The sequence below is a fragment of the Haemorhous mexicanus genome, chromosome 5, assembly GCF_027477595.1.
Source record: "Haemorhous mexicanus isolate bHaeMex1 chromosome 5, bHaeMex1.pri, whole genome shotgun sequence".
NCBI classification, from domain to species: domain Eukaryota; kingdom Metazoa; phylum Chordata; class Aves; order Passeriformes; family Fringillidae; genus Haemorhous; species Haemorhous mexicanus.
Genome location: NC_082345.1, coordinates 75,377,456 through 75,405,338, shown reverse-complemented (window position 1 = coordinate 75,405,338; position 27,883 = coordinate 75,377,456). Strand labels below are relative to the sequence as shown.

At 54.2% G+C, this 27,883-nt stretch overlaps 1 protein-coding gene across 1 annotated transcript in view; it reads right to left on the bottom strand.

Annotated features, from left to right (window-relative positions):
* SHANK3 (SH3 and multiple ankyrin repeat domains 3) overlaps positions 1 to 27,883 on the bottom strand; it is a 162,654-nt gene that overhangs the window by 88,496 nt on the left and 46,275 nt on the right. The window contains exons 8-14 of the mRNA XM_059847948.1: positions 26,601 to 26,709; positions 23,533 to 23,684; positions 22,063 to 22,230; positions 19,862 to 19,978; positions 18,275 to 18,352; positions 16,871 to 16,937; positions 7,382 to 7,736 (exon numbers count right to left, since the gene is read on the bottom strand). Of these exons, the coding sequence (XP_059703931.1) occupies positions 7,382 to 7,736; positions 16,871 to 16,937; positions 18,275 to 18,352; positions 19,862 to 19,978; positions 22,063 to 22,230; positions 23,533 to 23,684; positions 26,601 to 26,709 (1,046 nt within the window). The remainder of the gene's footprint in view (positions 1 to 7,381; positions 7,737 to 16,870; positions 16,938 to 18,274; positions 18,353 to 19,861; positions 19,979 to 22,062; positions 22,231 to 23,532; positions 23,685 to 26,600; positions 26,710 to 27,883) is intronic.

Sequence of the window (27,883 nt, the reverse complement as noted above, 5' to 3'; positions counted from 1 at the left end):
ATTTTTCCACCCCAATTCCATATTTTCCCCCCAAATTTTTGTGGAGTAACTGCAGAAATTGCGGGAAATGGGGGAATTGCGGGAAGGCGGGAATTAGGGGAAGGCTGGGATTGCAGGGATTGCAGGAATGCGGGAATCTGGGAATGCAGGAATCGCAGGCAGCTCCCGGGAATGCTGCGCTGGAGAATCCCTGAGGGCGCTGAGGGGGCAGAGCCCCGCCCAGACACTGCGACACCAGTGCCACCCCTGTGCCCACTGTCCCCTGTGCCACCTGTGCCACCACTGCCACCCGCAGCGACACATGGGGGCCACTGTCACCTGTGCCACCCCTGGGTGCCACTGTGCCCTGTGCCACCCCTGTACCCCACTGTCCCCTGTGCCATCTGTGCCCACTGCCACCCGCAGCGACACTGGGGGTCACTGTCACTTGTGCCACCCCTGGGTGTCACTGTCCCCTGTGCCACCCCTGTACCCCACTGTTCCCTGTGCCCACTGCCACCCGCAGTGACACTGGGTGCCACTGCCACCCCTGTGCCGCCCCTGTGCCCACTGTCCCCTGTGCCACCTGTGCCACCACTGCCACCCGCAGCGACACCTGGGGGCCGCTGTCACCTGTGCCACCCCTGTGCCCACTGTCCCCTGTGCCACCCCTGTACCCCACTGTCCCCTGTGCCATCTGTGCCCACTGCCACCCGCAGCGACACTGGGGGTCACTGTCACTTGTGCCACCCCTGGGTGTCACTGTCCCCTGTGCCACCCCTGTACCCCACTGTTCCCTGTGCCCACTGCCACCCGCAGTGACACTGGGGTTCAATGTCACCTGTGCCACCCCTGTGCCCCAGTGCCACTCGTGCCATCTCTGGATGCCATTGTCACCTGTGCCAGCCTGTGCCACCCCTGTGCCTCAGTGCCACTTGTGCCAGCCTGTGGCCCACTGCCAGCTGGGACAATCTGCCACCACTGCCACCCACAGCAACACTGGGTGCCATTGTCACCTGTGCCACCACCATGCCCCACTGCCCCTTGTGCCACCTGTGCCCACTGCCACCTGCAGTGACGCTTTGTGCCATTGTCACCTGTGCCAGCCTGTGCCACCCGTGTCCCAGTGCCACTGGTGCCATCCCTGGGTGCTGCTGTCACTTGTGCCAACCTGTGCCCCAGTGTCACCTGTGCCAACCTGTTCCCCATTGTCACCTGTCCCCAGTGCCACTGGTGCCATCCCTGGGTGCCATTGTCACCTGTGCCCCAGTGCCAGTGCCCACAGTGACACTGGGTGCCATTGTCACCTGTGCCACCCTGTTCCCCATTGTCACCTGTGCCAGCCTGTGCCACTGGTGCCATCCCTGGGTGCTGCTGTCACTTGTGCCAACCTGTGCCCCAGTGCCACCTGTGCCACCCTGTTCCCCACTGTCACCTGTCCCCAGTGCCACTGGTGCCATCCCTGGGTGCCACTGTCACCTGTGCCATCCGGTGCCTCAGTGCCACCCCTGGTGCCACCCCTGGGTGCCACTGTCACCTGTGCCACCCGGTGCCCTCCTCCTGTGTCCTGGGCTGAGCCCTTTCCCGGCTCCTTCTGGAATTTTCCCTCCTTTCCCAGCTCCGCTCCCTTCTCTCCTGGCGGGCAGAGCCCCAAGAATTCCCGGGGGCAAAGAGTGGGAAGAGCTCGGCTTTCATCCCGAGTCCCAGAATTCCAGAGCTTGGAAAAGAATTCCAAAGTTGCCGAGCCCATCCTGAGCCCCCCAGTAGAGCCCTGAGCGGAATTCCAGGAATTCCTTGGACATCCCCAGGGATGGCGGCTCCAGAGCTCCCTGGGCAGCCCCAGCCAAGGCCTGAGCCCCTTCCCATGGGGAGAAAAATTCCACCAGGAAAAAATTCCATGGGGAGAAAAATTCCACCAGGAAAAATATTCCACGGGGAGAAAAATTCCAGCAGGAAAAAATTCCACGGGGAGAAAAATTCCACCAGTAAAAAATTCCATGGGGAGAAAAATTCCATCAGGAAAAAATTCCCCGGGGAGAAAAAATTCCATGAGCAAAAAATTCCATGAGTTAAAAAAATTCCATGAGCAAAAAATTCCACGTGTTAAAAAATCCCAGGAGCGAAGCTGCCCAGGTGGGGTTGGATGTTTTCCACGGGAGCAAATTCCCGGGCGTTTTTCCAGCGGAGTTTTCCCTTCATCCCTTTTTATCTCCCCGCGCCAGGAGGCTCCGGGCCCTCGTTCCATGAATCCCGAGCTCATCCCGGGTTTCTGAGCGGATAAATCCGACAGCGGGGATTAAGCGGCCCGTGAGATTCCCAAAGCTCCCGGTGGATCCGGGATTTCTCCAGGCTTGGTGCCCGCATCCTCCCGCCAGGATCCCCGCGGGATTCCAAAGGAAAAGGGAATTCTGGGAAGGAGCAGCGGCTCTTCCTCCCGCCCCGGGTTTTGCGTTCCATGGAATTTTTTGTCCTGGATCGCCTTCACCCCGCTGGAATTCCAGGCGGGATTGATGGGACTCCATGTCCGGATTCCAGGGAATTACGGCCCATGGAAGTGTCCAGCTGGACTTGGGCACCTGGTGGTGCTTCCCTTGGGAATTGTCCCCTTCCAGGATGGAAAAACCTCCTCGGGAATAAACTGGGAATAAATCCCCTGAGGATTCCCATTCCCGGTGGATGAACGCACCTCGATATTCCCAAACATTGCTCCCGATGCATCCAACGATCCCAAAAATCCTGGATGTTTTCATTTCTCTGGGATTTCATGGGAACACTCAGAAGCCAATTCCAGGGGAAGGATTCCGGGATGGGTTTAAACAACGCTTCCCTTGGGAATTCCTGGAATTCCCACAATTTCTGGCTCTGTTTTCCAGGATTCCTGACCTCTCTTTCCCAGGGGAAGGAGCCCAAATCCCGGGAAGAGCATCCAGAGGGAGCTGGGGGGGCTCATCCTGGAAAAAAGGAGGATTGGGAGGGACCTTTTCCCTCCAGGATTCCGTGTCAGGGTGGGATTTGGGATCTGCTCCCAGGAAATCCCAGGGAACAGCCTCAAACTGTGCCAGAGGATTTTTATGTCGGATATTGGGAAAAATTCCTGAATTTCCACTTGGAATTGGGAAGAATTCCTGAATTCCCAAGCACAACTAGGAAAAATTCCTGATTTTTCACACAGTATTAGGAGAAGTTCATGAATTCCCACAGAATTAGGGAAGAATTCCTGAATTCCCACAGAATTAGGGAAGAATTCCTGCTCTTAGGAGAATTCCTCCCTCTGGGAGCATCCTGGGATTCTCCTTCTCTGCACTTGGACACGGTTCCAGGATTTCTGACCCTCTTTCCCAGGATTTCTGACTCTGTTTCCCAGGATTTCTGACTCTGTTTTCCAGGATTTCTGACCCTCTTTCCCAGGATTTCTGACCCCTGTTTTCCGGGATTTCTGACCCTGTTTTCCAGGATTTCTGACCCCTATTTCCCAGGATTTCTGACCCTGTTTCCCAGGATTTCTGACCCTGTTTTCCAGGATTTCTGACCCCGTTTCCCAGGATTTCTGATCCTGTTTTCCAGGATTTCCAGCCCCTCTTTCCCAGGCTGGTGGGATCTGGGGGTGGCACCCGGAGCTGCCGGCGGCCACGGATCCGACCTCAGCCCCAGGAATTCCCAGACATTCCCCAGATTGTTCTTCCAACATTTCTGGAGTCCTTTGCCCAACATTTCCAGGATCTTTTCCCCAAAGTTTCCAAGATGGTTTCCCCAACATTCCCAGGATTGTTCTCCCAGGGCTTCCAAGATCCTTTCCCTAAAGTTTCCTTTTCCCCCGGCATTCCCAGGATCAATTCCTAACATTCCCAGGGGCTCTTCCCAGCATTCCCGGGACTGTTCTCCATGGACAGGGATACCTTTCCCTATCCCAGGTTGCTCCAAGCCCCATCCAAGCCGGCCTTGGGCACTTCCAGGGGTGGGATTTGACTCCAAACACCGCCTGGACACCTGGAATTGTTCCTGGACAAATCCAAACCTCTGGATCCCACCGGGAAATGCCCATGGAGGGAATTCCCACCATTCGTTTCATTCCCTAAATCCAGCAGCAGCAGGAGGAAAAAATCCCAGGAATTTCTGGGAATTCCTGGTGTTCCTTTGGCCGATGGCAGGGAGGGAAAACTTCCCCACGGATGTGGAAATTCCAAGGTGGTGAAATCTGGGATAGGCAGGGAGGTTTTGGGAAAATCCCACCCGGAAAGGAGCAGCAGGAATGAAGGGAGGATTTCGGGATGAGCCTGGCCGGACACATCGGGAATGTTGAGGAGGGATTAAAGCATTCCAAGAATTACTTTGGAAGCTCCAGCTGTGTGACCAGGAGAGTGGAAAAAAATGGGAATAAGGAAAACTGGAGGAATTCAGACACTGAATTCCCTTGGGAAAAAAAAAACCCGGAGCAAACAAAGCCTGGATGGAAGAAACGTGGGATCAGAGGGAATTGCCGTGGATTGCTGGGAAAAGGAGCTGATCTCAAAAATTCCAGCTCTTCCCAGACCCAGGGGATGATTCCCTGCTCCAAACCTCCCTTCCCAAACTGGGAACATTCAGGATGCACCGAGAGCCGAGCAGGAAAACCAGGACGGATCCCAGACCCTTCCCAGATCCAGAGGGCTCCAAAAACTGGGAATGAGGCTGGGATGAGCATAAGGAATGAAATATCCGGAGGGATGATCCCAGCACGAGGAGCTGGATGGGAAACTCGTGGTGTTGGAGTGGGATTATTGGGAAGAGCGCGGAGGCTCCGGAGGCTCCGGCACGTGGGGGATGAGTCAGAGTCACGGCCGGGAGGGAGGGAGGAGGGATCCAGCTAAAACCTGGGAAAAACACATGGAAAAGTTCTGCTGGCCCGGCCCTGCTGCTCCTGGGAATGGCTGAGGGATCCCCTGGAATTCTGGCTGCAGCTCTGGAGCAGGAAAAGGGAAGGAGCTGGGAAAGGGGCTGGGAAAACTCCCTTGGAATGAAAAACTGGGACAACACTAAATATTCCTGGTATTCCCTGGAAAACCTGCCCCAGAATCCATTTTCCTCCAGGAATTTTCCAGGAAAATGTGAGAGAACTCCGGTAATTACAGATATCCCTTGCTGTGGAGTGAAGGAGTTTTTGTTGGGAATTAAAACTTCCCAAGGTTTTTTCCCAACTTGAGCTGTTCAGGTTGCAAACCTGGGAATTTCTCCTGCCCCAGCTCCATGGAATGAATTCTGTGATCCCTCTATCCCAGAAAAACCTGGAAATAATGGAGCAAAATGCTCTTTCCTGGGGATATTTTCCCTGCAAAAGGTTGGGAATCACAGAGCCAGCTCCAGGAATCCTCGGGAAGCTTGGACAAGGAGTTGGGCAGAGCTGCACCAGGGAATTTTGGGAATATTTCCAAGACTGTGGATTTTTAAATCCCACACTATTTTTGACCTCCCGATGCCTCTGTATCCCTCTCTGAATCTGCCTCTGGCACATCCCAAATTCCTGAGATTCCCAAATTCCAAGGCCAGGCGGGAGCGACCTGGGATAGTGGGAGGTGTCCCTGCCCTTGGGATGGGGTGGAATTGGATCAGCTTTAGGATCCTTCCCATTCCAGGATTCCACAGAATTCCAACAGAATCCTCTCAATCCAAATCCGGACCCCGCGGGCACCACAGGGGTGTCCCAAAATCCCTGGACACGTCAGGGAGCGGTGACCATTCCCAATCCCAGGCAAAGCAACATTCCCATGGGACACGGCTGGCAGGGATGAGGAGCAGCAGGATAACTCCAGATCCAATCCCGATCCCGATCCCAATCCCGATCCCACCAGAACCACCGGATGCCATATCCACAATATCCATGTAATCCACGATATCCATGATATCCATGAATCCATTACATCCATGGTATCCATGATCCAAGCATGGAATGGTGGGAAAACCCAGAGAAAAACCCATGGAAAAACCCAGGGAAAAACTCAGGGAGCAATGGAATCCGAGTATGGGACAGAGGGAAAACCCCGGGAAGAACCAAATTTGACACTGGGATGGATGGAGGGAAAACCCAGGGAAAAACTGGGTCTGACCTTGGAATAGCAGGAAAAACCCATGGAAGAGCCAATGATCCAACATAAACCCGTTCCTCATCGGAATGATGAACCTTTCCCACTCTTCCCTCTTCCCAGCCCACATCCCACATCTCCTCAGTCCTCGGGATCACATTCCCAGCTCTAATTCCTGTACACCCCCCAAATCCGTGGCATCCTTTCCCAGCTCAAATTCCTCCCACACCCTCTCAATCCATGGGATCCCATTCCTAGATCCATCTAATTCCTCCCACACCCCATCCCAATCCATGGGATCCCATTCCCTGCTCTAATTCCTCCCAAACTCTCCCAGTCCATGAGATCGCATTCCCAGCTCTAATTCCTCCCACACCCCAACCCAATCCATGGGATCCCATTCCTAACTTCATCTAACTCCTCCCACACTCCCCAATCCATGGGATCCATTCCAAGCTCCAATTCCTTTCACACACGCTCCCCAATCTGTGGGATCCATTCCAAGCTCCAGTTCTTTCCACACCCCCTCAATCCATGGGTTCACATTCTTAACCCCATCAAATTCCTTTCACACTCTCCCAATCCCTGGGATCCCATTCCCATCTCTGACCCCTCCCACACCCCATCCTAATCCATCGGATCCCATTCCCATCTCTAACCGCTCCCATACCCCATCCCAAACCCCGGTATCCCATTCCCATCTCTGACCCCTCCCACACCCCATCCCAATCCATCAGATCCCATTCCCATCTCTAACCCCTCCCATACCCCATCCCAAACCCCGGTATCCCATTCCCATCACTGACCCCTCCCATACCCCAATCCAATCCCTGGGATCCCATTCCCATCACTGACCCGTCCCACACCCCAACCCAATCCCTGGGATCCCATTCCCATCACTAACTCTTCCCACACCCCAATCCAATCCCTGGGATCCCATTCCCATCACTGACCCCTCCCACACCCCAAACCAATCCCTGGGATCCCATTCCCATCACTGACCCCTCCCACACCCCATCCCAATCCCTGGCATCCCATTCACCTCACTAACTCTTCCCACACCCCAACCCAATCCATGGCATCCCATTCCCACCACTAACCCTTCCCACACCCCATCCCATACCCTGGGATCCCATTCCCATCACTGACCCCTCCCACACCCCATCCCAATCCATGACATCCCATTCCCACCACTAACCCTTCCCACACCCCATCCCAATCCCTGGCATCTCATTCCCACCACTAACCCTTCCCTCACCCCAACCCAATCCCTGGCATCCCATTCCCATCTCTGCCCCCTCCCACACCCCATCCCACTCCCCGGCACGCCATTCCCGATCCCATACCTGGCTTTCCCGCGGCTGCTCCGGCGCAGCGAGGGCGCCTCGGCCTCCCTCTCCTCCTGCACGCGCTGCAGCGAGGGCGAGCGGCTGTGGGCGCTGCGGGCGCTGCCCGAGCTGGCCAGGCTCCCGTCCCCGCCCGCCATTCCAGCGGCCGCCATTCCAGCCGCCGCTTCCTGCATCTGGACCAGGAGCTGCGGCGGGAGGCTCCGCAGGGACGGCACCGGCGAGTAGGAGGCGCGGCTCTCGGCCTTCAGGTTGTTGTCGCTGGCCGAGCGCTGGAGGACGCGCGGCGACGCCAACCCGCCCGAGCCGAGCAGCCGGCGGCGCTTGGTGTAGCTGGGCGTTTCTCGGAAAGGCACTGGGAATGAAGAACGGGAATGCGGGATGAGGTGTTGGGAGGTGTGGGAAAAGGTGGGGGAGAAGGTTGGGAATGGGTGTGGAGGTGGGTTTTGGGAAGAAGGTCGGGAGTTTCTTGGAAAGGCACTGGGAATGAAGAACGGGAATGCGGGATGAGGCGTTGGGAGGTGTGGGAAAAGGTGGAAGAGAGTGGGGGAGAAAGCTGGGAATGGGAGTGGAGTTGGCTTGGGAAGAAGGTTGGGAGTTTCTCGGAGAGGCACTGGGAATGAAGAACGGGAACGCGGGATGAGGTGTTGGGAGTCTAAGGACTAAAAGAGATGGGAATGCGGGATGAGGTGTTGGGAGTTGTGGGAAAAGGTGGAAGAGGGTGAGGGAGAAGGTTGGGAATGGGTGTGGGGGTGGGTTTTGGGAAGAAGGTTGGGGGTTTTTTGGAAAGGCACTGGGAATAAAAAATGGGAATATGGGATTAGGTGGGAATCTAAGGCCCCAAAAAAGATAGGAATACGGGATGAGGTGTTGGGAGTTGTGGGAAAAGGTGGGAGAGGGTGGGGGAGAAGGTTGGGAATGGGTGTGGGGGTGGGTTTTGAGAAGAAGGATGGGAGTTTCTTGGAAAGGCACTGGGAATGAAGAACGGGAATGCGGGATGAGGTGTTGGGAGTTGTGGGAAAAGGTGGAAGAGAGTGGGGGAGAAAGCTGGGAATGGATGTGGAGTTGGCTTGGGACTAAGCTCGGGAGTTTCTTGGAAAGGCACTGGGAATGAAGAATGGGAATGAGGGGTGAGGTGTTGGGAGGTGTGGGAAAAGGTGGGAGAGGGTGGGGGAGAAGGTTGGGAATGGGTGTGGAGGTGGGTTTTGGGAAGAAGGTCAGGAGTTTCTTGGAAAGGCACTGGGAATGAAGAATGGGAATGCGGGATGAGGTGTTGGGAGTCTAAGGACTAAAAGAGATGGGAATGCGGGATGAGGTGTTGGGAGTTGTGGGAAAAGGTGGAAGAGGGTGGGGGAGAAGGTTGGGAATGGGTGTGGAGTTGGGTTTTGGGAAGAAGGTCGGGAGTTTCTTGGAAAGGCGCTGGGAGTAGAAAACAGAAGGATGGGATTAGGTGGGAATCTCAGGCTGAGAAAGATGGGAATATGGGATGAGGTGGGAATCTAAGGACTAAAAAAGATGGGAATATGGGATTAGGTGTGTGGAGTTGTGGGAAAAGGTGGGAGAGGGTGGGGGAGAAGGTTGGGAATGAGTGTGGAGTTGGGTTTTGGGAAGGTCAGGAGTTTCTTGGAAAGGCACTGGGAATAAAAAATGGGAATATGGGATTAGGTGGGAATCTAAGCCCCAAAAGAGATGGGAATATGGGATGAGGTATTGGGAGTGCAGCTGTGGGAAAAGATGGGAGAGGGTGGGGGAGAAGGCTGGGAATGAGCATGGAGTTGGGTTGGGAAGAAGGTTGGGAGTTCCTCAGAAAGGAAATAGGAATAAAAAATGGAAAAATGGGATAAATTGGAAACCTAAGGACTAAAAAGATGGGAATACAGGGTTAGGTGTTGGGAGTGCAGTTGTGGGAAAAGATGGGAGAGGGTGGAGGAGAAGGTTGGGAATTCCTGTGGAGTTCCAAGAGAAAGATGGGAAAATCCAACACGTGGAATAAATCAGCAGTGACTCCCTGCCCTGAATTCCCTCCCAATCCTTGGGAATGACAGGGAAAAGCGACCTCCCGGATCCACCCGGAAGATGCATCTCCAGCTCCACTGAGGGACCAGGAGTGAAATCCCCATCCCGGAAAGATTTCAATGGAATTTGGAGATGTGGATCAGTGGTTTCCTTGGAAGTTTTGGGAATTCTTGGATTCAATGTCTTGAAGGACTTTTCCAGCCTAAACAATTCCGTGATCCACGGAACAGATCCGGATGTTCCGGAAAGGGATGAGGTTCATCTGTGGGGCCCCTGCACTCCAAACTTCCAGGAAAATGGGATTTTCCAATATTTTGTTCAATGAGTTCGTTCCCATTCCCAAGTTTAACATCCCTAAAATTCTTCCGGCGCCTGTGGCAAAATCCAGTGGGAAATCCGGAATCGGCCGCATCCAGCCCATTCCTGGTGCCAAAACATCGGGAAAAACACGGATTGCTCCCGCTCCGAGCCGGAACAGGGGACAGGGAGCAGGGAATTCCAAACCCTCTGGATTTAGGGTATTCCCAGAGCAGCCATTCCAAGGCCACCGCTCCCATGGCACCTTCCAGAGGTGAATCCTGAGGAAGCTCCGAGGCCACCAGGAGAAGGAAAATCCCGGGATTGGGAAGGAGCAGCCCAGGCTGAGCATGGCCGTGCTCAGAATATTTTCCCGAGGAATATTTGAGGTTCAAAGTCTGAGGATTTCAGGCTCCTGGAACTCTTCCCGTTGCCGTGGCAACGCCCGGCGTTCGTTCTCCGAAGAGTTCCAACCTCGGCTGCGGGAATTTCTCCCAGCAGCGGCGCTTCCCGGATCCCGCCGGCACCCCCTGCCCTCAGCGCCCACATCCGGCCATTCCCAATGGGAAAAACGGACAAAACGATGGAATTTGGGAGCCAGAGGGGCTGGAAAAGCCCTCCCAGACCATGAAACTCAACCAACGCTAAGGCCACCACTGGTCCGTGTCCCCAGGTGTCACCAGCAAGGACGGATGTCCCACCAAGGACATCCCAGTGGGAAAGCCAGACCAAAATTATGGAATTCCAGAGCCGGAGGGGTTGGAAAAGCTCTCCAAGGCCATCAATCCCACCAATCAATGCCAGGTCACCACTGATCCGTGTCCCTAAGTGCCACCAGCAAGGATGGATGTCCCACCAAGGACATCCCAGTGGGAAAAAAGGACAAAATGATGGAATTTCGGGGGCACATCCCAAAGGGAAAGCCAGACTAAAACGATGGAATTTCAGAGCCAGAGGGGTTGGAAAAGCTCTCCCAGACAATGAAATCCAATGATTGCAAGGCCACCACTGATCCATGTCCCCAAGGGCCACCAGGAAGGATGGATGTCCCACCAAGGCCATCCCAGTGGGAAAACTGGGTCAAAATTATGGAATTTCAGAGCCAAAGGGTTGGAAAAGCCCTCCCAGACAATGAAATCCAATGATTGCAGGGCCACCACTGATCCGTGTCCCCAAGGGCCACCAGGAAGGATGGATGTCCCACCAAGGACATCCCAGTGGGAAAAAAGGACAAAATGATGGAATTTCGGGGGCACATCCCAATGGGAAAGCCAGACTAAAATGATGGAATTTCAGAGCCAGTGGGGTTGGAAAAGTCCTCCCAGACAATGAAACCCAACCACTGCAAGGCCACCACTGATCCGTGTTCCTAAGTGCCACCAGGAAAGATGGATGTCCCACCAAGGTCATCCCAGTGGGAAAATTGGGTCAAAATTATGGAATTTCAGAGACAAAGGGGCTGGAAAAGCCCTCCCAGACAATGAAATCCAATGATTGCCAGGTCACCACTGATCCATGTCAGGCCACCAGGAAGGATGGATGTCCCACCAAGGCCATCCCAGTGGGAAAATTGGGTCAAAATTATGGAATTTCAGAGCCAAAGGGTTGGAAAAGCCCTCCCAGACAATGAAATCCAATGATTGCAAGGCCACCACTGATCCGTGTCCCCAAGGGCCACCAGGAAGGATGGATGTCCCACCAAGGACATCCCAGTGGGAAAAAAGGACAAAATGATGGAATTTCGGGGGCACATCCCAATGGGAAAGCCAGACTAAAATGATGGAATTTCAGAGCCAGAGGGGTTGGAAAAGTCCTCCCAGACAATGAAACCCAACCACTGCAAGGTCACCCCTGATCCGTGTCCCCAAGGGCCACCAGGAAGGATGGATGTCCCACCAAGGCCATCCCAGTGGGAAAATTGGGTCAAAATTATGGAATTTCAGAGCCAAAGGGTTGGAAAAGCCCTCCCAGACAATGAAATCCAATGATTGCAAGGCCACCACTGATCCGTGTCCCCAAGGGCCACCAGGAAGGATGGATGTCCCACCAAGGACATCCCAGTGGGAAAAAAGGACAAAATGATGGAATTTCGGGGGCACATCCCAATGGGAAAGCCAGACTAAAATGATGGAATTTCAGAGCCAGTGGGGTTGGAAAAGTCCTCCCAGACAATGAAACCCAACCACTGCAAGGCCACCACTGATCCGTGTTCCTAAGTGCCACCAGGAAAGATGGATGTCCCACCAAGGTCATCCCAGTGGGAAAATTGGGTCAAAATTATGGAATTTCAGAGACAAAGGGGCTGGAAAAGCCCTCCCAGACAATGAAATCCAATGATTGCCAGGTCACCACTGATCCATGTCAGGCCACCAGGAAGGATGGATGTCCCACCAAGGCCATCCCAGTGGGAAAATTGGGTCAAAATTATGGAATTTCAGAGCCAAAGGGTTGGAAAAGCCCTCCCAGACAATGAAATCCAATGATTGCAAGGCCACCACTGATCCGTGTCCCCAAGGGCCACCAGGAAGGATGGATGTCCCACCAAGGACATCCCAGTGGGAAAAAAGGACAAAATGATGGAATTTCGGGGGCACATCCCAATGGGAAAGCCAGACTAAAATGATGGAATTTCAGAGCCAGAGGGGTTGGAAAAGTCCTCCCAGACAATGAAACCCAACCACTGCAAGGTCACCCCTGATCCGTGTCCCCAAGGGCCACCAGGAAGGATGGATGTCCCACCAAGGCCATCCCAGTGGGAAAATTGGGTCAAAATTATGGAATTTCAGAGCCAAAGGGTTGGAAAAGCCCTCCCAGACAATGAAATCCAATGATTGCAAGGCCACCACTGATCCGTGTCCCCAAGGGCCACCAGGAAGGATGGATGTCCCACCAAGGACATCCCAGTGGGAAAAAAGGACAAAATGATGGAATTTCGGGGGCACATCCCAATGGGAAAGCCAGACTAAAATGATGGAATTTCAGAGCCAGAGGGGTTGGAAAAGTCCTCCCAGACAATGAAACCCAACCACTGCAAGGTCACCCCTGATCCGTGTCCCCAAGGGCCACCAGGAAGGATGGATGTCCCACCAAGGACATCCCAGTGGGAAAATTGGGTCAAAATTACGGAATTTTGGAGCCAAAGGGCTGGAAAAGCCCTCCCAGACAATGAAATCCACTCAATCCAAGGCCACCGCTGATCCGTGTCCCCAGGGGCCACCAGGAAGGATGGATGTCCCACCAAGGCCAGGTGTCACCCAGGCATGGGACACATCCCCAGGAGACGTTTCATTTGGGACTCCCTCACTCCTTAGAGAAAATCCCCGGGAAAAATCCAGGAAGTGAAAGTCCTGCCTGAACAACTTCCCAAGAGGGAGCAGCTGTGCCAGGGGAGGTTGGGATTGGATTTTTGGGATCGTTTTTCCATGGAAAGGGTGGTCAGGCCTTGGCAGGGGCTGCCCAGGGAGGGTTGGAGTCCCATCCCTGGATATGCCCAAGGAATTCCTGGATGTGGCACTTGGGGCTCTGGTGGGCTTGGACTCGGTGACCTTGGAATTCTTTTCCAGCCTCAGTAATCCCAGGATTCTGGGACTCCAAACTGGCTGGGTGAGCACAACGGTGATGATGATGAAGATGAAGAACCACCAAGCCCGAACTGCAGGAGCCAGAACCAGGACATTCCTAGACTCCTGGGAATATTCCCAATTCACTGGAAGTTTTCCCCATCCCACCCTCCTGAATCCACAACTCCCAGCAGGAAAAGACGGGAAAGGAGAGAAGATGATGGTGGTGGTGATGATGATGATGATGAAGAACCACCAAGCCAGAATTCCAGGATCCAGAGCCAGGACATTCCCAGATTTCCAGTTCTGTGGAATATTTCCTCATCCCACCCTCCTGAATCCGCAATTCCCAATGGGATAAAACCGGGAAGGGAGAGATGACGGTGGTGATGATGATGATGATGATGATGATGATGATGATGATGATAATGATGATGGTGATGATGGTGATGGTGATGAAGAAGAACCAAGTCCAAACTCCAGGATCCAGGACCAAGATATTCCCAGATTTCCGACTCTAGGGAATATTTCCTCATCCCACCCTCCAGAATTCACAATTCCCAGGGGGAAAATCCCAGGAAAGAGACAACAAAGGAACAAAACTCAGAGCAGATCCCACAACGAGCTCCAGATATTCCTTCCCACACCTTTCCCAGACTTTATTCCAGGTCTGTTTACCGAGTTTCTCCCGGCAAAACGAATCCCGTCCGTTACCATGACAGCGCCGCTCGGAGCAGCCCCATCCCTGTTTTCCAAAGGAAAACACGGATCCCTGTTTTCCAAAGGGGTCTGGGTGCTCCCTGCGGGCAGTGGGACACACCCAAAGCTCCCTGAGGAATTCTCAGCCTGGAGATGCTCCAGAGGCTCCCGAAAATTCCTGGCAGCCGGAGGAAGGGAAGCGCAATCAGCGCTCCGAGGTTTGTTTGGATTCGCTGCTTCCATGATAATAAATATTCATGGAAAAGCACGAGGAGTGCAAATGTCTGCTGGCTTCCAGGCCACGATTCCATTTTAATCCTGGAAAATTCCAGAGGGAAGTGGGGAAGGAGCCTGGAGTGGCCCAGAGGGGAAAAGGGAAAAAGCGTTTCCCAAACCGGAGAATTCCCACATTTCCCAAACTGGAGAATTTCCCTCGGCACTTCCCTGCCTGGAGAATTCCCATGGAATCTCCCAAACTGGGGGATTCCCACAGCACATCCCAGACTGGAGAATTCCCAGGGCACTTCCCTGCCTGGAGAATTCCCGCAACATTTCCCAGACGGGAGAATTCCCAGGGCATTTTCCAAACTGATGAATTCCCACAGCATTTCCCAGACGGGAGAATTCCCAAGTCACCTCCCAAAGTGGAGAGTTCCCACAGCACATCCCAGACTGGAAAACTCCCACAGCACTTTCCAACCTGCAGAATTCCCAGGGCATTTCCCAGACTGGAAAATTCCCACGGAATCTCCCAGGCTGGAGCATTCCGGAATCATCTCCCAGACTGGTAAATTCCCACAGCACATCCCACATGGGAGAATTCCCACGGAATCTCCCAACCTGCAGAATTCCCAGGGCATTTCCCAGACCAGAAAATTCCCACGGAATGTCCCCAACTGGAGAATTCCCACAACATTTCCAAGAACGGAAAATTCCCGCGGCATTTTCCGAACTGGAGCATTCCCAAGTCATCTCCCAGAGTGGAGAATTCCCTGGGCACTTCCCAGACTGGAGAATTCCCAAATAATTTCCCAAAGTGGAGAATTCCCATGGAATGTCCTGAACTGAAGAATTCCCAGGACAAGAGGGAAGAGGTAGTTCCAGCTCTGCTGAGTGCTCCGGATCCCACGGAAAACATGGATGAGCCTGGAATCCTCCTGGGAAGTTCCCACCCTTTCCCCCTCTGCACTGGGATCACCAAATCCCACCTCAACTCAGCCCGGCTTCCCACTGGGAATTCCACTGGAAACCCCCCCCCCACGAGCATCGTTCCAACCCCAATCCCACCAAATTCCTTCCTTATTCCCATAAAACCCTGGGAAAAGGACACGAGCAGGAGCCGTTCCCTGCTCAGACAAAATTCCTCTGCTCCTGCTGAGCTTCCAGACCCAGTTTCCAAACCCAGTTTTTCCCAAATTCTTCCAAACCCCCATTCCCAAACCCCCATTCCCACTCCAATTTTCAAACCTTGATTTCCAAACCCCAAATCCCAAACCAAATTCCCAAACCCCAATTCCTGAACCCTAATTCCCGAACCCCATTCCCAGCCCCAATTTCTCCAAACTCCAATTTCCAAACCCCGATTCCCAATCCCAATTTCTCCAAACTCCAGTTTCCAACTCCCGATTCCCAATCCCAATTTCCAGACCCCGATTTTTCCAGACCCCAGTTTCCAAACACAATTTTCCCAAATCCCAGTTTCCAAACCCTGGGAAGCTCCCGGCCGCGGGCAGGACCATCTGGACCTGCTGCTCGGGTTGGAATTAGTTTGGAATTCTGCCCTGACCTATTTTTTATCCGGAGCTGATTCCCAGACTTTCCATTGCTCCTGACAGCTTTCCGTGCTGGTTTTCCTGCCTTTTTTTTCCCCAAGGAAAATCACGGAGATGCTCAGTCCCAGGTGCAGATCCCAAGGGGAATTTCGGCTGGACCTTTGGAGGTCATTTATTCCCAAACTTTTTTCTTGGATTAATTCCATGACCTTGCAGGCAAAGGAATTCTCAGGCTCTTCCCAAATTCCTTCCCAACTTTTCTATCCCACCCCCAATTCCCAGTTCTGGCTATCAGGAATGGGGAGCTGGGAAAAAGAAGGGAAAAAGGATTTTTGGGATTGAGCCAAGCTCAATTCCGGCTGCAAATTCCAGAAGAATTGATCCCTGTTTTCCTTCATTTCAGTGCTTTTATGGAATTCCAGGAATGGGGGTGGGAAAGGACCTCAGATTCCATCCAATCCCACCCCTTCCCACGATCCCAGACTGCTCCAACCCTGGACATTCAGGGATCCAGGGGCAGCCACAGGGAATTTTCTGGGAATTCTGTGCCAGTCCCTCCCATGATTCCATTCCTTTGTGCTGGGAATTCCCACTGCTCCCTCCATCGGCAGCTCTGGATCCGTAAATTCCTCAGGATAATCCAAGGAAACGCAACAAGTGTGGATTTTATTCCTGATCTAAAAGCACTTTTCCCTGGAATTTCTCCCATGGGGACGTGGGAAGGACGGGAAAGGTGACCCAAAGGATCAGAATTCCCAAAATATTCCTTAAAAAAGCAAATCCAACCAGAACAACACTCACTTTACTCCTGTTCCCGTAGGATTTTCCCTCCCTGTCCCAAATCCCAGGATTCTGGGAATGAAATCCCTCGGGGATGCCAAAAGAGAGGAAAAATCGGGATTTTACAGCAGAGCAAATCCAGGATCATTCCAGAGCTTGGGAATGTTCAGCCAGGCTGCAAAAACAGCCTGAATCCCACGGGAATCTCTTGGACACTTCCAAGATAGAAAGTGGCAGCAGCTTCCCAGAAAAATCCATGGATGCAACACTGGGAAAATCCATTACTCCCCCCCCTCCAAGTCCATCCCTGGGATCCACAGGAAAGGAAAAGAAAAACCAGGAAAACCGGGAAAAGTCCAACTCACCAACATCGGACTCTTTGTGGGTTTTGATGATTTCCGCCAGCTCGAAATTCCCTGCAATGATGGCCACCTGGAAAAGAGCCGGGAAACCGGGATCAGCGGCTCCGGAGCCTCCATATGGATGGGAACAGCTGCTTTCCGTGGGGGAAGCCAAGGATTCTTCTGCCTGGGATCATCCGGGAATTCCGAGGCGCCAACGCCTTCCCAGGACAGCGGCCGGAGAGGGTTTGGATGGCCCTGGCTCGGGGACAATCCCTGTCCCCTGGAATTCCCAGATTCCAGCCAGGAATTCATCCCAAATCCTGGAATTCTCCCAGGGTGTCGGGTTTGGATCCCGGGTAAAATTGTGGAATTTGGGAGAGGTTTGGGATCAGCCGGTCTGGCTGGATGTGTCACTGACCGTGTCCCCAAGGGCCACCTCCAAAGGATTTGGGGACTTTTCCAGGGATTGGGAATGCCCTGGGCAGCCTGTTCCTGCTGGGAGGGGATTTTCCAGCAGCCAAATTCCTAAATCCCCAAATTCCCAAATCTCCAAATCCCCAAGTCCTCGAGTCCCCAAATTCCCAAATACCCAAATCCTGAAGTCCTCAAGTTTCCAACTCCCCAAATCCCAAGTCCCCAAATCCCCAAGTCCACAATTTCCCAAATCCTCAATTCTCCAAATCCACAAATCCACAAATTCCCAAATCCCCAAATCCCTAATTCTCCAAATCCCCAAAATTCCCAAATCTCCAGATCCTCAGGTCCCCAAATCCCCCGGTCCTCGAGTCCCCAAATTCCCAAATCCTGATATCCTGAAGTCCTCAAGTCTCCAAGTCCCCAAATCCCCAAGTCCTCAATTCCCAAAGTTGCTAAATCCCCAAATCCTGAAGACCCAAAATCCCTAATTCTCCAAATCCCTGATTCCCCATTTCCCCAAATCCCCAAACCTCCAAATCCCTAAATCCCTAAATCCCCAAACCCTCAAATCTCCAAACACTCAAATCCCTAAATCCCTAAATCCCCAAATCCTCAAATCTCCAAACACTCAAATCCCTAAATCCCTAAATCCCCAAATCCTCAAATCCTCAAACACTCAAATCCCTAAATCCCCAAATCCTCCAAGGATTCTGCTCCTTTTCCAAGGATTCTGCTCCTTTTCCAAGGATTCCCCTCCATCCCAAACATTCCCATCCCTAGAAACAACAACAACTTCCCCTTCCCACCTCCGTATCCCACAAAACCCCCACATTCCCATCCTGTTTCCGAAATTCCATGCGCTTTTCCCTCCCTCCTGCTCGGGCGCTGAACACTCATCCCAGATCCCGCTCTGGTGGGACAAATCCCACCTGGGAAAATCCCTGGATATGTGACGGAATTCCCAGGCATACCAGGAAGCCCCGTGGGATTCCCGGGAATGCTGCTCACCTGGAAGGCCGTCTGGCTGTTGTAATTCCGGATTTCCTTGCTGGCGCCTCGGAAGAGGAGAACCCTGGCACAGCTTTCCTGGGAAAAAAAAAACAAGCCAGGGAAAACTGGAATTAGACCAGGATCGGGAGCAAGAGAGCCAGGAAATTCTTTGGGAAGAAGGAGGATGAGCATTTCCTAGGGATTTGATATTCCTGACCCTAAAGGGAGCAAGTCATGGAATCATGGAATTCCAGCAAGGATTGTGTTGGAAGGGATCTTTGGGATCATCCAGATCCAAATTCCAAGGATTCCGCCTGTTTTCCAAGGATTCCTCTGCTTTCCCAAGGATTCTGCACTTTCTCCTAGGTTTCTCTTCCTTCCCGAAGGATTCTGCCCCTTCTCCCAGGATTTTCCTCTTTCTCCAAGGATTCTGCCCCTCTTCCAAGGATTCTCTCCCTTTTCCAAGGATTTTCCTCCTTTTCCAAAGATTCTGTCGCAGCGAAACATTTTGGGAATGGGATGGATTAAAGCATGGAATGTTCTCTTGGGAAATCCCAAATCAGGCTGGGGCTCCAAGGAGGAACAGCCTCATCCTGGGAAAGGGATGGATTCCACCTCTGGATTTGGGAATGGGGAGAGCCAGGAGTATCCTGGGGTGGTGCCAGCTCCCCCGCGATGTCCCCTGTCCCCAAATCCCACAGATTCCACCATGGGATGCTCTCTTGTGGAACCCAAAATCGGGGATTCCAAGGAGGAACAGCCTCATCCCAGGACAGGGATGGATTCCACCCTCTGGATTTGGGAATGGGGAGATCCAGGAGTGTCCGGGGGTGGTGCCACCTCCCCCAAAGTGTCCCCTGTCCCCAAATCCCCTGGATTCCACCACGGGATGCTCTTCTGTGGAACCCAAAATCGGGGATTCCAAGGAGGAACAGCCTCATCCCAGGACAGGGATGGATTCCACCTCTGGATTTGGGAATGGGGAGATCCAGGAGTGTCCCGGGCTGGTGCCACCTCCCCCGCAGTGTCCCTGGTCCCAAAATCCCACAGATTCAACTCTGGGACCCAAACCCTGGAGCTCCTGTGGAACCAAACCCTGGAGCTCAAAGGAAGAACAGCCTCATCCCAGGACAAGGATGGATTCCACCTCTGGATTTGGGAATGGTGAGACCCAGGAGTGTCCGGGGGTGGTGCCACCTCCCCCACAAGGTCCCCTGTCCCCAAATCCCACAGATTTGGGAACATCACCACGGGATGTTCTCCTGTGGAACCCAAAATTGGGGGTTCCAAGGAGGAACAGCCTCATCCCAGGACAGGGATGGATTCCACCCTCTGGATTTGGGAATGGTGAGATCCAGGAGTGTCCCGGGCTGGTGCCACCTCCCCCACAAGGTCCCCTGTCCCCAAATCCCACAGATTTGGGAATATCACCACGGGATGTTCTCCTGTGGAACCCAAAATCGGGGGTTCCAAGGAAGAACAGCCTCATCCCAGGACAGGGATGGATTCCACCTCTGGATTTGGGAATGGGGAGAGCCAGGAGTGTCCGGGGCTGGTGCCACCTCCCCCGCGGTGTCCCTGTCCCCGTCCCTGTCCCCGTCCCACCTGGTTGTAGAGGGCGCAGATGTGCAGGGCGGTGTTTCCTGAGGCGTTCTGCGCCGTCATGTCGGCTCCGTAGAACAGGAGGTGCTCCAGGTGCTGCACGTGTCCGTAGCGACAGGCCTGCTCCGGAAAACACGGAAAAGCAGAAATCAGGGAGCGGCGGGAACCCGAGGAATCCCCCCTCCCCCCTAAAAAAAATCCCCCTCTGGATTCAGCCAGGGAATCTTGCATTCTGTGGGAATGGTGCGGCTCCTCGCAGCTCCGCCTGCACACCCGCGGGATAAATCAGCTCTGGATCAACAGGAAAAGTTTGGATTGTCCCGGATCCGGAGGCTCCTCCGGGTGGGTGGTGGCTCGGGATGAACTCAGCCCCCCCGAATCTCTGGAAAATTGGGATGTTCTCCTCCAGGTTTGGTCCATCCTGGGATTCAGGGATCAGCCAGGGAGGATGGAGGGTTGGATCCGTAAATTGGGATCACAGGACACATCCCTGGATTTCCTCCCCCCAGCTGGGTGTTGTGGGAGATATTCCAGGGGGATCCCATCCCTCCTTCTCCCAAAGCATCAGGAAGCACAAGGCTCAGTATTCCTGACTCCCAATCCAAGTGTTCCTCCAAATCCTCTTGGAGAAAGGGGATTCCATGTGCAAAACAGGGATAGGCACAACTGGGATTTGGATCCGGGATCCCAAAGTGTTCTCCTTGGAGCCAGCTATCCTCTGGGAAGGACCCAGCCATGGGGAGAGGCCGGAAAATCTGGGATGGAGGCAGAGCTGGCCCTGTCCAGATGTCAATCCCAAGGATGGGACAGCCCCATCCATGGACAGCATTCCCAGAGTCCAGCCCTCAGTCCAGGCATGGAATGATCCCATCCACAGGTACCAGGAGAACATTCCCATGGCTGGATCCCGTCCCACCTGGTGGATCTCCATCCATGGGCACCGGGAGAACATTCCCAGAATCTAGCCCTCAACCCCGGGGATGGAACCACCCCATCCATGAGCACCAGGAGAACATTCCCATGGCCAACCCAAAACTCCAGGCATGGAATGACCCCATCCATGGACGACATTCCCATGGCTGGATCCCATCCCTGCGGATCTTGTGCCTGGTGGATCTCCATCCATGGACACCAGGACAGCATTCCCACAGTCCAGTCCTCAATCCCGGGGATGGAACCATCCCATCCATGAGCACCAGGAGAACATTCCTGTGGCTGGATCCCATCTCTGTGGATCCCGTCCGTGTGGGTTCCATCCCACCTGGTGGATCTTCTGCCAGCCCCATCCACAGGCACCAGGAGAACATTCCCAGAGCCCGACCCTAAACCTCAGGCAGGGAATTATCCCATCCACGTCACCAGGAGAACATTCCCAGAGTCCAGCCCTCAACCCCAGGGATGGAACCATCCCATCCATGAGCACCAGGAGAACATTCCTGTGGCCAGATCCCATCCCTGTGGATCTCATCCCACCTGGTGGATCTCCATCCATATCACCAGGAGAACATTCCCAGAGCCCAACCCTAAACCTCAGGCAGGGAATGATCCCATCCATGAGGACCAGGAGAACATTCCCATGACCCTGCGGATCCCGTCCCCTCGGATCCCGTCCCCGTGGATCCCGTCCCACCTGGTGGATCTCCATCCATGGGCACCAGGAGAACATTCCCAGAGCCCAGCCCTCAACCCCAGGGATGGAACCACCCCATCCATGAGCACCAGGACAACATTCCCGTGGCCAGATCCCATCCCTGTGGATCCCATCCCACCTGGTGGATCTCCATCCATGGCACCAGGAGAACATTCCCATGCCTGGATCCCATCCCTCTGGATCCCATCCCACCTGGTGGATCTCCATCCATGAGCACCAGGAGAACATTCCCAGAGCCCAACCCTAAACCTCAGACCTGGAATGATCCCATCCATGAGGACCAGGAGAACATTCCCATGGCTGGATCCCATCCCTGTGGATCCCACCACACCTTGAATTCCATCCTCATGGATCCTGTCGCACCTGGTGGATCTCCATCCACGGGCACCAGGAGAACATTCCCAGAGCCCAGCCCTCAGCCCCAGGGATGGAACCACCCCATCCATGGGCACCAGGAGAACATTCCCAGAGCCCAGCCCTCAACCCCAGGGATGGAACCACCCCATCCATGAGCACCAGGAGAACATTCCCGTGCCCGTGGATCCCGTCCCACCTGGTGGATCTCCTGCCAGCCGTTCTCGTCCACGCAGCCCAGGCGGGCGTAGTCGTGCAGCAGCAGCTCGCAGCAGTAGGGGTCGCCCCCCACCATGGCACTGTGGTACAGCGGGGTCAGCCCCCGGCTGTCCTTGTAATCCGGGGATGCTCCCAGATCCAGCAGCGTCTGCCCGGGAAACAGGGAACAGCCCCGTGGGAAGGGGAACGGTCCTTTGGGAATGGGGAATGGTGCCCTGGGAAGGGGAATGGTCCTTTGGGAATGGAGAATGGTCCTTTGGGAATAGGGAATGGTCCTTTGGGAATAGGGAATGGTCCTTTGGGAATGGGGAACGGTCCTTTGGGAACGGGGAATGGTGCCTTGGGAATGGGAACAGTCCTTTGGAAATGGGGAATGGTCCCTTGGGAATGGGAACGGTCCCTTGGGAAACAGGGAACGGTCCCTTGGGAAGGGCTGGGATAAGGGAATCACCCCATGTCTGTGGGGAATTGGCTGGGGAGAGGGAGGGAGGGAAAAAAGGACGGGAAATCTGGGAAGGGAAGAGAAAAAGGGAGGGAAAGAGCAGAAGGAGGGAGGGACAGAGGAGAAAATCTGGGAAAGGGGAGGGAGGAAAGGAGGGGAAAGGGAGAGAGGGAAGGGAAGGGAAGGGAAGGGAAGGGAAGGGAAGGGAAGGGAAGGGAAGGGAAGGGAAGGGAAGGGAAGGGAAGGGAAGGGAAGGGAAGGGAAGGGAAGGGAAGGGAAGGGAAGGGAAGGGAAGGGAAGGGAAGGGAAGGGAAGGGAAGGGAAGGGAAGGGAAGGGAAGGGAAGGGAAGGGAAGGGAAGGGAAGGGAAGGGAAGGGAGGGGAAGGGAAGGGAAGGGAAGGGAGGGGAAGGGAAGGGAAGGGAAGGGAAGGGAAGGGAAGGGAAGGGAAGGGAAGGGAAGGGAAGGGAAGGGAAGGGAAGGGAAGGGAAGGGAAGGGAAGGGAAGGGAAGGGAAGGGAAGGGAAGGGAAGGGAAGGGAAGGGAAGGGAAGGGAAGGGAAGGGAAGGGAAGGGAAGGGAAGGGAAGGGAAGGGAAGGGAAGGGAAGGGAAGGGAAGGGAAGGGAAGGGAAGGGAAGGGAAGGGAAGGGAAGGGAAGGGAAGGGAAGGGAAGGGAAGGGAAGGGAAGGGAAGGGAAGGGAAGGGAAGGGAAGGGAAGGGAAGGGAAGGGAAGGGAAGGGAAGGGAAGGGAAGGGAAGGGAAGGGAAGGGAAGGGAAGGGAAGGGAAGGGAAGGGAAGGGAAGGGAAGGGAAGGGAAGGGAAGGGAAGGGAAGGGAAGGGAAGGGAAGGGAAGGGAAGGGAAGGGAAGGGAAGGGAAGGGAAGGGAAGGGAAGGGAAGGGAAGGGAAGGGAAGGGAAGGGAAGGGAAGGGAAGGGAAGGGAAGGGAAGGGAAGGGAAGGGAAGGGAAGGGAAGGGAAGGCTGGAATGAGGATGGAAAAGCCCGGCACTGACCAGCAGGGCCGCGTGATTCCGACACCTCACGGCTTTGTGCAGCGCCGTCATTCCCTCGCGGGTGCGGAAATCCAGGTGGGCTCCGCCGTTCCGGAGCGCTTTGATCATCTCGGCGCTGAGCTCCAGCTGCGCCGCCGCCGTCAGCGGGCACTCTGCGAGGGGACGGGAATGCGGGAGATCCATGGAATGCCCAGCACGTCCATGGGAGTGTCTCCCCTTGGCATCCCAGCTGGAAGCGCCCACCAAGATCCCCCCGGGGTCTGGGATCAGATCCGTTGGAATGGGAATGGAGGCCAAATTTGGGAGCTGCTGGCTCCCAGGTATTCCCGAGGATCTCCTGAGCAGCGGGAATGGGAATTGGATGGAAATTTCCGGGATTAGGCGGCAAAGCAGCCAAAATATCTTGGGAATGGGATCTGGGAAACCATGGGTTCTTCTTGGCCCCTCGGGAATACCCAAATCTGGCGCTACCGATGGAAAAATCCTCATCCTGGGATAAGGGGTGGGCTCCAATCAGGAGAAGCCTCTGGATGCTCCCGACTTTCCTTGAGGTTGCTGCTACAAATCCCACAGATCCTGCTGGGAATCCCAAGAATTCCAGGATTCTCTCATTCCCTTGGGACGCAGACGGGATTCCCAGAGGAGAGTGGGAATTGTATAATTTAAGGAATGCCGCTGGAAAAGGGGCTGGAAGCCCCATTGATACAAAAGGGAGAAGGGAAGGCTGGAATTCCGTGTCCATGGCCAGTTTGTCCAGGCAGGAAATAAGGGAAAAGGGGCTGGAATTCATGAGGGAATTAAGGAATGCCTGGGATCCAGAGCGGGAGAGAAGCAGCAGGAGAAAGTTTGGCACATTCCATGGGAAAGTTCCGGATCCTCGGAATTAGGAGGGGCTGGAGCAGGGCCAGGGAAGGGAATGGAGCTGGGAAGGGACTGGAAAACTCTGGAGGGATTTAGGAAAACTCCGGAGGGATTTGGGATTTAGGCTCAGCCTGGAGCAGAGGGGGCTCCAGGGGATCCTCGGGATGGGCTGGGCGGGCCTTCCAAGCCAAACCACAGCAGGATTGGGGAATTGTGGAATCCTTGCCCATGGAATGCCGGCAGTGCCTCGGGAAGGGCCCCCGAGCCCCCCGGGCTGGGCAGGGGCTGCCAGGGATGGGGGCAGGGAGAGCCCGGGAAAAGCGGGATGTGCCCCGGGCTGGGGGCCAGGGCAGCTCTGCTGGGATCGGGGCAGGGATCGGGAATGTCCTTCTGGCCCTGCCCAGCTCCTGCCGGGTGCCAGCAGGGATCAGGATCTGCTCCAGGGAATGAGCCCTGGGAAAAGAGGGAGCGGCCTCAGCCTGGGCCAGGGCAGGCTCAGCTCCCAGATTTGGGATCGTTTTCCATGGAAAGGGGTCAGGCCTTGGCAGGGGCTGCCCAGGGAGCTTTGGAGTCCCATCCCTGGAGGAATCCAAGGAATTCCTGGAGGTGGGACTCGGGGCTCTGGTGGGGATCAGGCCCAGCTTGGACTCGGTAATCTTGGAATTCTTTCCCAGCCTCAATAATTCCATATTTTGGAGAAGGGACATTCCAAGGTCATCTCATCCCTGTCCCTGGGATCATTCCCACCCCATTCCAAGGGCAGGGACACCTCCCAGTGTCCCAGGCTGCTCCAGCCCCAGTGTCCAGCCTGGCCTGGGACACTCCAGGGATGCAGGGGCAGCCCCAGCTGCTCTGGCAGTTCCAGCCCAGCCAGGAATTCCTCATTGCCCAGATCCCATCCATCCCTGCCCTCTGGCACTGGGAGCCATTCCCTGTGTCCTGTCCCTGCAGGCCTTGTCCCCAGTCCCTCTGCAGCTCTCCTGGAGCCCCTCCAGGCCCTGGAATGTGCTGGAAGCTCTCCCTGGAGCCTTTTCCTCTCCAGGGGAACATTCCCAGTTTTCCCAGCCTGGCTCTGGGTCCCTTTCCCTCCCCCATTCCCGATTCCCACAGCAATCTTTCCCCCTCATAATTTCAGGGATTTTGAATCCTCCTTTGTAATTCCAACGTTTTCCCGGGCTCCTCTCCCTCTCCCGCTGTCCCTCATTAAATATCCCTCGTTAAGCATCCAAGGATTTTTTCTTCCCTCTTTTCTCCGGCAAAACCATCCCTGGGGTTTGGCTTTCATTCCAGAATTCTCCCGGATCCGGGGTTTTTTTCATTCCCACTTTTTCAATGTCCCCACAGGTAGCAACTGTGAATTTTTCTGGGCTTTTTCATCCCTTTCAAATCCCGGGAATCTTTCCTGGAATATCTTCCCAGCAACCGCAAAATGGGAACAGCCTCAAATGGGGCTGGAATTGCTTCCCAAGGTGGATTTTCCTGTATTTTTCCATCCAAGAAGAGCTTGGAAAATGGGAATAAATCCTCGGCACGGCTTAAAACCTCCCCCAAAACCCATGGAAATGAACATTCCCAAAGTTTGGAATCCATGGGATCAGCTCAGGGGATTTTATGGCTCTTCCCAGTTATTCCCAGTCCATTTATGGGATGAAATCCTGCAGGAACCCATTTTTCCCAGGAGGATTTTCCTGTTTTCCATGGGCAGATTCTCACAGGACCCCCAAGGATCCACTCCCAAAAATTCCACCAGGAAAATGCTGGCTCATTCCCAGCTCATTCCCACCCTGCTCTTCCAGCATCCAGCCCAGACTTCCTGGGAAATGCATGGGAAGCCAACCAACATTCCCCAAAAACCCCAAAGCTCCCAAATCCTGGAATTTCTGAGAGATTCCAATCCCTTCCTCCAACCGTGGCTGGGACTGGGAACGGGGATGGGAAGGGAAAATATTCCAAGAGGAGAAATGTGGGATCGCATCCCAGTGAACCCCAGAAGGGACTGGGAAGGGAGGAGTTATCCCTAAGGAATGCTACATTCCCAAAATCCCCTGAAAAGCAGGAATCGCACCATAAAACCCCAAATAACAACTGGGATAGAGAGGGAAAAGTTCCAGAGGAAAGCCTGGAGGAATTTTGGGAAGGAATTGGGAATGTTGAGCTGAGTCCTTCCGGGAAGCGCTCCTGAATCCCGAGGAAAACACGGAACTGACCTCCGGTGTCGGGATCGTGGAAGTTGGGATCCAGCCCCTTTTCCAGCAGCCGGCAAACCTTCTCCGAGTTCAGCATCTGCACGTATTCCATGAATTTCTTCAGGTTCGCCTGGATTCGGGAAAAAACGCCACCTCAACATCCCCAAATTCCGGGAAAAGCCGCTGGGGGAGCATCCCCACCCCGAAAATCCAAGGAAAATCGGGATAACAGGGCTGAATTCCGTCAGGATGGGACACAAATCCATGTGGAAATGTCGGGAACCGAGGGGAAAATCTGGGAAAAGCTCCAAGGAAATGGAGAAGGTGAAGCCGGATTTCACACCCAAGGAAAAAATTCCAATTCCAACATTTCCCGCCTTAATTCCAGATGGGAAAATGATTCTTTTTGGGAGGGATGAATCCCAAAAATGTCGTGTTTCCATTTGTATTTGGATGATTTCCAGTTGGAAAATTGGGAAAAAACCTTGGAAATGCCAGGCGGGATGAGGAGAAGGTTTGGAAGGGAATCTGGGAATTCTGGAATAGTTTGGGCGGGATGGGAGCTGAAATCCCATCCCATTCCAAGGGCATGGACTCCTCCCATCATCCCAGGTTATTCCAACAATTACAGGGATGAGGCGGCTGCAGATTCCTTGGAATTGCTGGATCATCCCATGGGAATCCAGGCTGCCGGTGCCTCCCCTCTATCCCACATTCCAGGATTGGAATTTGGTTCCCTGAGGTTGGAATTCCCAAAGATTCCCCTCGAATTCCCAAATTGTTGGGATTTTTCCTGTTTTTTTTCTGGCTGGATGAAGCCATTATTAAATTCCCAGATTCCGGGAATTGCAGAGGCAGGAATGGCTCTGGTGGGAAAATCCCGGCTCCCACACTCCCAGATTTCCAGACTTTTCATTGGAGGAATTTTTTTTTGGGAGCTTATTCCAATCCGACAGGGCAAAATCTGGAAAAAGTCCTGGAAAATCCCGAGAGCTGGAATTCAGGCCAGCCGTGCCCTTGGAGCCGGGAGAGGCCGGAGCAAATCCATGGATCCGCCTCCCACTGCCAGGCAGCAGCAAATGGATCCATTGATCCCAGAGAAACGGGGAATTATGGATTTGCTGCCGCGCCGGGACAACGCGGAGCCCCTGGAATTGCACAACTCCTCCCAGCAGGAATCTCCAGAGCCACGGCATCGGGAATCCTGGAATGGTTTGGGTGGGAAGGAACCTCAGATCCCATCCCAATCCCATCCCATCCCAAGGGCAGGGACTCCAGGATGGGTCTCCCTTCCCTTTTCCATC